We start from the raw sequence: 10,029 nt of genomic DNA, 5'->3' as shown, positions 1-10,029 counted from the left end.
ATGAATGAGTGACACGAGGAATATTTACAAATGTAGTTATGTTGTATGTAATGTACATAAGGAGAGAATGTATTTTGTTCATTTTTTTCTTAATAAAAATGTATATGCTAGCAAAGGTGTTGATTTAAGATCTGTTTGTTCTCACATTGCTTCAGAGAGTGGAAAAATGCCTGTGAAGGTCTTTTAGTGGTAGAGAAATTGTGAAACTAGTGGCACATTACATCTGGCCCTGTTGCCTGACCTCCCTGATGAGCTCAGTCAGTATCCCATAAATCCAGCACATACTCCACACATTCACAGGAACTTTTTCTGGGGAGAAGCACAGAGTTAGAACACAGGCTGCAGCAAACCACTGATTTTTATTATCTGACTGCAACAAATCGCTTTTTTTTTTTTTCCTTTACATAAGCAGAAACTTAACCTGGAGCAAAATGTTTTATTTTGGGTGCTTGAAGGCCAATGGAGTTGCTGAACTGCCCACGCTGCTGCTGCCCCTCTGCTGCCCTTGGGTGATGCCTCTTCTGCTTTATGTGTGAGGTTTGATTCCCTCCTCCACAGCCTGACCTGAGGAGGGCTGTACACCAGAGTGAGTTAGCATGAAATGCAGGAGTAAATAAGGCTGAAATGCAGAAATAAAAAAGGCTGAAATGGAGAAATGGGGGTGAAATGCAGAAATAAGGGTGAGTTGCCTTTCCCTCTGACAGCCTGAAGGCACCAAGAGCTCAAACAAGTGCTCAGGCTGTGGTGGGGATGCCCTCACCATCACCCCAGCTTCCCACCCCTCTGAATCCTCTGATTTTTAAATTTAATAGGTTTTCCACCACTATAATACTTCCTTCTGCACAGGAAAAATACAGGCTTTTCCATGGCTGGCTACCTTGAAGGGTCTGGGTTGGTTTTGTTCCAGCTGTTCCAGTGTTTTCCCATGGAGCCTCTCCAGGGCAGGAAGCTGTGGCCCTGGAACTTGTCCTCTGACCTGGCCACCCCTCCTCACTCATCCACAGACACGAATCTTTTACATAAGAATGTTTATTGACAGAAATACATGATGCTCTCAAAATATATTTGTAGGAAAATGCAAGAATAATCTCTTACAATCCAGTTCCTCAGTAAATTCCAGTGTAAATCAGACTCCTGTCCCCATGAGAGGTGCTGCTACACACAGTATGTAAGAGCTCTACTATATGTGCAAGGTTCAACAGGTAAAAACCACCTGGGGAATTAGGTTTTCCTTCACCAGTCCCTCATGGATTATGACTTCTGTGTGTCTTCTGTAGGCAGCAGTCACAGTATCAACCTCATCAGCTGGGTCACGGCACTGTGAGCGGGAGATAAAATGCTCCTAAAGTATTTACACGTTTCCTCTTGAATCTGAAAATAGAAAAGTCTCTTGCAAGGACATCTGAGCTGCTTGTAAAGCTCTCGCCCAAAGGTAAGAGCAGGAATCTCTCTTTGTACAATGTGTGGGATGTTAAAGCTGGTTTGGGGCAGAGAAGAGGAGCACAGGGAAGGGAGGAGGGGCAGGGAGGAAGGAAATGCCTGGGTAAATCTTATTTTTTTATTTATTATTTTTGGTCTAACAATTATGGCTACACTCTACAAAGGAAAGGGTTAAGGCCAAAGATGCTCATTGCTGCATTTCCTACCTGATTTTTTTTTTTCCAAAAAAAGAATGTTCTCAACATTAAAAAAAAACAACAAATGTACTGTTTTCTTTTCCTGTGGAAATAGTTCTTTTAAATAGGGGAAGGAAAATCTACTATAAAATATTAGTGGTTTAAAAATATGGTGTCTGGAAAAATAAATAAATGTACAATTCCTATTCAAATATAAATCACTATAAGCACTTGCTGAGCAGTTAACATCTTCACTGGTCTCTGCTCGGAAAGATTTAAGGTTACTTGATCTCAAGCCTCTGTAGGATTCTCTTGGAAAGTCTTTGGACCTGACTCATTAAAGCACTTTGGCATCTCTTTGCTGGGAAGGGGGAATCTTTAGGCACGTGCCAAAGCCTGGAGATGCCATCCAGGGGTGTCCTTGTGGCAGCTCAGCCCTGGTGGCCACAGCATTGCTGCTGCCCTGTGTTTTCCCTGTGTTTGTTTTCTGGGAAGGACAGAAATGTGAGGAATGGCCACAATGCTCACAGGAGCAGCTGTGGATGCCGAGGTTCCATTCTCTGAGACTCATAGCCACGCTAAAGAGCTGAACTTGATGCTGCCAGAACAGGGACAAAGCTGTGGCACAAAGTTACCTGGGCAAGAGGTGTTTTTCTGCTTCATGTCAAATTTTTATCTCCTACCAGGCTGGCCTTTAGCTTTTTCTTGCTTTTTTTTTATTTTTAAGATTTTAAGTTTTTTTTTAATTTATTTTATTTGTTATTTCCCCTCCCCTCCAAAATGACTTCCCCATAGTGCAGTGCACAGGTAAGTGAAGTGTGCGGAATACATTGCTAATGAATAGCAGGAATATTTACATACAAAAATAGAAAGGTTTGAACACTTCAGACTCTGCCCTTCAGTGCAGGACAGAAGGGGGAAGAGCCACTTGTATCTTCTGCCAGTTCCTGTCCTGGGGCTGAGCAAAACACCCCAATCCTCCTTCCTGAGTACTCCCAACTCCACCAGGGCTTCTCCCAGCTTCCCATTGCTTGGCTCTGCTTTTCCCCTCGTTCAGTGCAGCCGTGGGAGCAGATCCCAGTCGGGTTGACTTGGTGGCAGAGCCCAGAGGAAATGTCCCCATTGTGCCTTGGTGTATGGCGAGCAGAGGAGCAGGGCTGTGTTTGGGCTGTGTTTCACTCTCATCTGCAGCTCCTTTGGCTTGCAGAGGGTTTGGGACAAGCTCCATCCTCACTCTGGCAGAGGGACTCAGCCCGGTCACCTTCTGGTCCTGGAGGATGATCCTGCCTCTGCCAGCCCTGAGCTGCTTCACCAGAGCAAAGGCATGAAACTCTCCCCAACCTTTTAGAGCTGTGGTGAGGAGTCAAAATCCAGAAATGGCCTCAGTCCAGCCATGTTTTTCTTCTCCTCCCCTTGAAAGACTTCAGCAAAGGGAGACCTGGGCGACAGACCAAGGGCTGCAGGACAAAGCTCAGCCCCAGCTTTGCTGCTGAGCTGGGAGCTGCTTTGCAGGTCTGTTATTTTAGTGGCTCATGAAGAAGAGCTTGAGGCTGAGCTTTTAAACCTTGAGGGCGTGAAACACCAAGGCCACCTGAATGCCACTGAGCTCCCTGGCTCACATTCTGTTGCTCTTTTGCCTCTTCTACTTGCTGCTCATGCAGGAAAATGTGCCCTCAAAAATCACAAACCATCGTGGTGCCTGTGTCCCACAGTCTCGTGGAGGATGGGTGAGGGCTGTGAGATGCTGCTGTGTAATTCCTGGAAGGCAAATGATCCTTCCAGAGGGAAATGCAGCACCAGAGCTGGGCTCCTGCACCACAAAACCCCCAACATCACGCCTGGGCCAGAGACCAGACATCACTCTTGCTCTCCACACCCTTCCTAAAGAGGGATGAACTCAAGAAATTCCTCCTTTTCCTCTCCCTCCATCTCATCCTTTCAAAACAAGAAGCTGCTGCACCTCTCTCACCAGGTGGGTGCAGGATCTGTTCCTCAGCCCTTGGCACGGGGGCTGAGCATCCCTTGGCACTGCTGCATCCCTGCCATCCCACTGGCTCTGGGTGCATCCATTTGCCCATGGCACAACGAGGGGCTCTTGTGCGTTTCAGCTCTGGGAAGAGGCTGGAAACTGGATTAAAAAGGAACAGGCTGTTCCAGCTTTTTTCATTCACTACCTGGGTGTCAGGGAGGGCAGGGTGATGACTAAACAGCGTGGGCCAGAGGATTTGTCGAGCTGTAATCGCCAGGTGCTGCTTTGCTGTCAGATGCACTCCATCTCCTGTCCTATTTATTTTATTTCTCTTGATTTTTGAGTCGTTCAGTAGCTGGAGGATGGCGTGGTCAGATGTGGGATGGGAGGGGACATGCTTGGAGGAGACACCAGCAGCTCTTCAGGAGCAGAGCCACCCTGTCAGCCCATGGCTGGTGTGGGAGGTGGGTGGGGGTTGGAGGATGCTTGGCCAGATGTGGCCACCAAAGTGGCTTGTGTTGTTGTGCCCCAGAGGTGTCTTCTCATGTCCTTTTCTCTTCCATCCTGCACCCCATGTGGTGCCACAAGGGGCCACAATTAGTTCATCAAGGGATTTTCTGCTTTTTGGGGGGAGAATTTTGCCTTATTTTGTGTGTGTATGTGTGTGTGTGTGTAGGGTTTATGGGGTTTTTTTGGGGGTGGTGGTTGTTTTTCTCTTGATCAAGTTCTGCATCCTATAAATGCGTGTCCTCCTCTTCCTCCAGGTCCTCCTTCATGAGGGTGTCCAGAGGAACGATCCAGCTGTCCCCCAGCTCTCCGTTGAGGTTCACCTTCTTCTCCTGCATTTCAGAGGAGGTCTCCATCACCTCCAGCGTGGGGTTGTCGTGGTAGCCATTCTCCATGGTCTGCATCTCCTCGGTCAGGCGCTGCTATGAGGAAAGAAAGCCATAAACCCCACTGAACAGCACCTGGGCCATGCTGCAAGTGTCACCTCAGGGCTGTGACAGCTGCCCATATAGAGTTATGTAGCTACTTATAGAGACTTTCATGGTGAGGTTGAGGCAGGGGGCAGCGAGGGGATAGCATGGAGCTGGCAAGAGGAAGACTCTGCTGATGATGGGAAGGAGGAAAGAGCAGCCAGAGACGTGTGGAAAACCTCCATGAGCAGCTGCCACCTTCAGTTTGTTCCATCCAGGACCTTGGCAAGAGGTTGAGCAACACTGCATCCCAACTCCTGCCTCCCTGCCTCAAATTCTGCTCTTCCCCTCCCCTTTCTATTCACCCCTGTCCTTTTTCTGGTTGCTTTATCATTCTCCTTTACTCAGGGGCAGCTCCCATCTGCCAGATCTTGAGCATTATCCTTCCTCATTCTAGAACTCTCAGTGGAAACCAGGCAGGGAGAGATGGAATCAGACACTTTATCACCCTGGTCCTTTGGTGTGATGTGCTTCAGGCTCCAGCTCAGCCCTTCATCCCTTGGCAGAACCCCAGCCTGTCCTAATATTGGATTCACTTGGGCTTCTGCATCCCCATCCTTCCCTGGAAGGATTCAGTGGGGAGCTGCAGTCCTTGCTCAGCCCTTTTTGGGTCTCTTGGTGGGTCCTTCATCCCTATCCTTCCCTGGAAGGATTCAGTGGGGAGCTGCAGTCCTTGCTCAGCCCTTTTTGGGGAGCCCTGTTAAAATCTGCCTGGATTCACAGCTTGCTCTATTACAGTGCTCCTATAAATGTCAGGAGACAGGCGTGGGAGGGAATCCATGGAGAAGGAGAGGGATGGAGAAGCAAAACTGCAGGGCTTGGTGCTGGCAGAGGGGCTGCAGAGGTGCTGCTGGGAGTCCCCCTGTGTCACTCCCTGTGCCAGGGTGGGGATCATGGCATGCTCCAAAAGCAGAGCACACACCTGGGCTCTCCCAAGTGCTGCTGCCCTGTGGGATTGCTGGTCTCCCACCATGGCAAGGCACCTTGCAGCCATGCAGCAAGGGGAAAGGGGCTGTAAAGCTGGGCTTTAGTCCTGTTAAAAGCTCCTGGGCCCTACCAAGCACTGGAGGTGAGAGCTGGGGGTGTTACGGATGCGGCGCCCGCCCCTCCGATCCCTGTGGTGGAACTCACATTAAAGATCAGGGCCACATGTCCATCATCAAACCCGGGGACATCAGGGTGGATGTTCTGGGTATTTCCAAGATAAAACAACAGGGAGGGAGGTGGAGGGCGAGGAGGGTTGGAGAGAAAAAAAAAAATAAAATAGGAAAAAAAAAAAAAAAACTTTCAAGTCATTTTTGGAAACGAAACAGAAAGAGAACAAAAGAAACCACCCAAAAACAAAAGCAGGAAGGAGGAATGTGTTTGATTTTTGGAAATAGCATCCCTTGCTTTGATTTTGCTGTTTTATCCTGTGTCTGGTGGGAATTTACCTCTGGAACATCCAAGTTGGACTGGTACCTATTCCTCTGCACCCGGTTATTTTAGGGACACGTGTTCCCATCACTAGAAATATCCTATTTTCTGAACGATATGGGGCGTGTTATGCTGCTATCTGTCCCTGGTGGGACGTTTTTCATGCCAGCATTTCATGCAAGGGATGATGAAACCCTGGAAGCTCCAAGAGGACCACAGTGCAGGTCAAATATTTATTGAGGTCTTGCCTCTTCCCCCATTTCTTCCCAAAAAATCAAGCCTGGTAAGTGCAAACAAGTCTGACAGGGGCATTAATTTGCTCTTCCCTCCCTCCTGTGTTCACCTACCTTGCACTGTAAGTATTTAAAGTTTTATCCCTTGTTTTCCTGTGGTTCAGAGGTTGGAATCGCTGAGAAAGGATGAGCTGGTCCAGGGGAAAGCAATTTGAAGTAGGTTTGCTTCTCCATCAGGAGGGTGATTTACCCTGATTGCATAATCTGATTTCATAATTTTCTGTTTCTGTCTGCCCTAGAGCAGGAACAGCAGCTGGGACCAGTGCAAACCTCAGTGCCCCAGGGCGTGGCAATGGCCATGAGTCCTTGCAGGTGAATGCTACACTAAAATCACCTAGGAGTGCTTCCTGAGATAAAAATCACATTATTTTCTCTTTCTGCGTTGGTTCTTCCTTAAATCCTGCTGCTGCTGCTCTGAAATTTGGCCCTGGCCCAGCTCTTGCAAAGGCTGAGCCCTGCAGTGTTGATGTCCCTCCTGCTGACACCCTCCTTCTTCTCTGCACACAGCCTGGGGCTCCCTGGCACCCACCCCAGCTCCACTACTTGTAAAAGTATTTCAAGAAAATTTTTTGAGGTCTACACAGAATCACAGAATCACAGAATTTCTAGGTTGGAAGCGACTTTAAGATCATTGAGTCCAACCCATGTTCTAACACCTCAACTAGATCATGGCACCAAGTGCCACATCCAGTCATTTTTTAAACACATCGAGGGATGATGACTCCACCACCTCCCTGGGTAGATGATTCCAGTATTTGACCACTCTTTCTGTGAAAAACTTCCTCCTTAATTCTAGCCTGTATCTCCCTTGGTGCAGCTTGGGACTGTGTCCTCTTGTTCTGTCTGTTGTTGCCCGAAGAAAGAGACCGACCCCCAGCTCACCCCAGCCACCCTTCAGGAAGCTGAAGAGAGTGATAAGGTCACCCCTGAGTCTCCTTTTCTCCAGGCTGAACAACCCCAGCTCCCTTGGTTTTTCCCCAGCTTGTTTTTGGAATGGGGTTTTGGATTGAGAAAGCCTTTCTTGTCAAAATTATAACCCAGGCTGATGCTCACTGGGCAAACCAGGTGTCCACCAGCAGAGACAGCAACACTGATGATCCTCATCTCCTGAAGATGCCTCTGGGATGGAAAAGGTGTTGGCATACCTGTCCCACCCTCCTGCCTCCTTACCTGGTCCTTCTTTTGGGAGAGGCGCTGGTGGCAGCCGTAGATGGCCGCGACGAGCAGCAGGGAGCCGGCCAGGGTGATGATGGTGATGATCAGGGGCGTGCTGAACTCGTCCTTGATGGTCATGTCCTCCACCATCTTGTCAGAGGTGACGTTGATGATGCCAAGCTGCCATGGAAGGGACAGGTCAGGCTCCTGTGCCACCCACCCACCACTGGGGAACACCCCTGGGGCAGCTGTGCCGTGACCAGGGACCCACTTACCTCCTCTAACCTGTCCTTCTTCTCCATCAGCCCCATGAGGACTTCTCCAGAGTCCAGGGGAGCTGGGGGAAGAAAAAGGCTTCAGTGAGCACAAGGTGTGGACAGGGGACAGGTTTTGCCACCATCCCCTTGTCAGAGGGGTGACCCACTTTCTGGAGGAGGGGGATGAAGATGTGTGGAGATGAAGCCAACCCTTGTAGGTGCTTCACAGCCAGACCAGGAGCCAGGGTCTCTTTTGGAAGGGGGACAGCCCCAGAGCCTCCAGGCCCCACCATCCATCTCCAGTGGATGATTTACAAGTGAGCCCAGTGAGGGGCTGTACCTGTCTCCTCAAGGATTAGTCTCCACTGCCTTCCCTGAGGTTGAATGTGGAGTTTGGATCACCCACCCAGCTCCTGTTCTGATGATGAGTAAGAGCAGATGGAGCCCAGGCCTTCCTCCCCCTCATGCTAGGGCAGCAGGATGTCTGCATCTCCCAGGCACCCTGATCCTAAAGCAATGTTTGAGCACACCCAGGCTGAGCTGACATGAGCGAGAACATCCTTTCTGTGGTCTTTGGAGAAGGATTTAAACTGGGCACCCAGTTTTAACCACCAGGGAAGAATTCTGGAGACTGAGGAACATGGATGGACATGACTCCACACGGCAGATGGAAATCTGGTGCATTCCTTGGGGCGCAAAGCTCATTTCTGGGATTGTTCCTCTCCCAGACCACTGGGATGGGGCAGAACAAAGCCTTGGACCAAGCTCTAGTAGATGTGAGGGCTCTGCCACGCCTCCAGCATGGGGTCCCCAGTGCCAGAGATGGGGTCATACTCACAGTGCAGGACCACCCTCACGGCCCAGTGGCGGGAGGGGCTCTCGCAGGCCGTCAGCACCACCGTGCACCAGTCCCTGCTGGCATCAAATCCCTGCTGGGCCGTGGAGCAGAAGCTCTCAAAGAAGGAGTTGTTCTTGCTGGCAGCCTCCCACTCATCCTGCAGTGACAACAAGGGTCAGCACTGCTCCCCCACCCAGGAACTGCACCCTGCCCCATTGCCAGGGGTGCAGGATGTCCCATCCTTATAGAATGACCCCTTTAACACTGGATGCGCCCCTCTGTGCCGTGGTTTGGTTGTCGCAGACATCTTCTATGGAAAATCCTTTCCTTAGGATTTTTCCTTCTGAGAAGCTGAGAGGCCTCAGGAACAAAATGTAAACAATGATTATCTGCTGCTGTGGAATGCAACAGGTGCATCTGTGATTGGCCTGTGTTGGATGTTTCTAATTAATGGCCCAGCTGGCTCGGACAGAGAGCTGAGACAGAGCCTTTGTTATCATTCTTTCCTATTCTATTCTTAGCCAGCCTTCTGAATAAATCCTTTCTTCTATTCTTTTAGTATAGTTTTAATGTAATATATATCATAAAATAATAAATCAGCCTTCTGAAACATGGAGTCAGATCCTCCTCTCTTCCCTCATCCAAGAACCCCTGTGAACACGGTCACAGTTTGGTGGACAAGGGTCACAGGTTGGACATCCATAGGTGATCTCAGAGGTCTTTTCCAACCAAATGGATTCTGTGATCTCCCCTCCTCCCTGTGCACTGCCCGGCTGCCGCCGGCCCTCGGGGCAACAGGAAAGGTTTAAGAGGAGTTTCTTTACAAGGAGCCGAGCTCTTGGCTGCCGTTCCTCAGCGGGGCCCTGCACCAGCCTTATCTGTGAGCCGCAGCTTTCGGTGTTCCAGGAATAGCAGGTCCCGAGGGAAGCGGGGCAGGGGGGCTGGGGAGGCCAGGGGGCCGCAGCGGGAGCAGGGCAGGGCCCTGCAGACCCACAGTTCCCCATCTCCAGCCTTTCTGGCCTCTGTCCCCACCAACACAGCTCCCTGTCCTGCCCAAAACTTCCCCACAGCTCCGCAAGGAAGAGCAAGAGAGCGTGTCTTGCTTTTGGATGGAATCACAGAATGAATCACGGAGTGGTTTGGGTTAGAAGAGACCCAAAACATCATCCGGTCCCACTCCCTGCCATGGGCAGGGACACCTCCCACAGACCAGATTGCTCTATGCCCTTCCAACTCGGCCTTCAACATGTCCAGGGATGGGAAACCACAGCTTCTCTGGGCAACCCAAAGCATCCCTGGAGAGGTGAGAGAGAGGTAGATGGAGCCCACGTTCCCTCTGGGGTCTTCCTGTTTTTTGTAGCATCTGGGAGCTCAGTAAAGTGCTCCCTCCTGCCTCCACAGATCCTGAGGTGTGGGTGTGGCACTTAGGGACACGGGTTAGGGCTGGATTTGGCAGAACTGGGTTAATGGTTGAACTTGATGATCTTAGCAAGCTTTTCCAACATAAA

General features: G+C 50.1%; 1 protein-coding gene across 4 annotated transcripts in view; it reads right to left on the bottom strand.

Annotated features, from left to right (window-relative positions):
- Positions 1 to 1,011: 1,011 nt before the first annotated feature.
- The window catches only part of PODXL (podocalyxin like), a 47,742-nt gene continuing 38,724 nt past the window's right edge, over positions 1,012 to 10,029 (bottom strand). Inside the window, exons 5-9 of one of the 4 annotated variants that reach the window (XM_058023601.1) lie at positions 8,522 to 8,678; positions 7,702 to 7,763; positions 7,442 to 7,606; positions 5,694 to 5,750; positions 1,012 to 4,514 (exon numbers count right to left, since the gene is read on the bottom strand). In XM_058023601.1, the coding sequence (XP_057879584.1) occupies positions 4,320 to 4,514; positions 5,694 to 5,750; positions 7,442 to 7,606; positions 7,702 to 7,763; positions 8,522 to 8,678 (636 nt within the window). In that variant the 3' untranslated portion in view covers positions 1,012 to 4,319. The remainder of the gene's footprint in view (positions 4,515 to 5,693; positions 5,751 to 7,441; positions 7,607 to 7,701; positions 7,764 to 8,521; positions 8,679 to 10,029) is intronic. The other 3 variants (XM_058023603.1, XM_058023604.1, XM_058023605.1) reach the window with 3 other exon arrangements.

Source organism: Melospiza georgiana, chromosome 4, assembly GCF_028018845.1.
Source record: "Melospiza georgiana isolate bMelGeo1 chromosome 4, bMelGeo1.pri, whole genome shotgun sequence".
NCBI classification, from domain to species: Eukaryota; Metazoa; Chordata; class Aves; order Passeriformes; family Passerellidae; genus Melospiza; species Melospiza georgiana.
The sequence above is the reverse complement of the archived record's forward strand: the minus strand, read 5'-3'. Positions and strand labels throughout refer to the sequence as shown.